General features: G+C 25.4%; 1 protein-coding gene across 1 annotated transcript; it reads right to left on the bottom strand.

Annotated features, from left to right (window-relative positions):
• Nucleotides 1–4: 4 nt before the first annotated feature.
• On the bottom strand, nt 5–199 carry LOAG_19312 (hypothetical protein; the record flags this gene model as incomplete). The annotated part of the gene is made up of 1 exon (XM_020451958.1): nt 5–199. One exon carries the CDS (start codon nt 197–199, stop codon nt 5–7), a length of 195 nt encoding a protein of 64 aa, XP_020304234.1.
• Between the last annotated feature and the right edge of the window lie 426 nt (nt 200–625).

The following is a 625-nucleotide window of genomic DNA, read 5'->3' as shown; positions in this document are numbered from 1 at the left end:
ACTACTACTTACTACTACTACTACTACTACTACTACTACTACTACTACTACTACTACTACTACTACTACTACTACTACTACTACTACTACTACTACTACTACTACTACTACTACTACTACTACTACTACTACTACTACTACTACTACTACTACTACTACTACTACTACTACTTTTGTTTGAAAAAAATTTCAAAAACATTAAACAATGCGAAATGATTTCATAATTTTAAATTAATACTTTTCAATAACGTAAAATAAATATTACCAATCCAATGTAAAAAATAATTTTCGAAAAATGTTTCAAATTTGCAAATTGAAGAAAGTAGATAAAACGAAATATGGAGAGAGGAAGAGGAAAAAAGGAATTGAGAGATTGATGATAAGATGATGATCATATAAATATGTATAATATTTATGACATAATATCTTATTCAAGAAGCGTGTTAATTAATCAAAAAAAAAAAGATGAAATGAAGCTAAGACAGTGGCAGTAATGAATTTCGATATAATCCTCGAAATTCGATTAATCATTTTGATAATAAGAAATTATTGGTAGTACTGATAAGGATTTAATTTTAATGGTAATTTTTCTTTTTTGAAAAAAATTCTCTCTTATTATTTCTTC

The sequence above is a fragment of the Loa loa genome (assembly GCF_000183805.2).
Source record: "Loa loa unplaced genomic scaffold supercont3.5099, whole genome shotgun sequence".
NCBI classification, from domain to species: domain Eukaryota; kingdom Metazoa; phylum Nematoda; class Chromadorea; order Rhabditida; family Onchocercidae; genus Loa; species Loa loa.
This window is presented reverse-complemented; position numbering and strand designations above follow the sequence as displayed.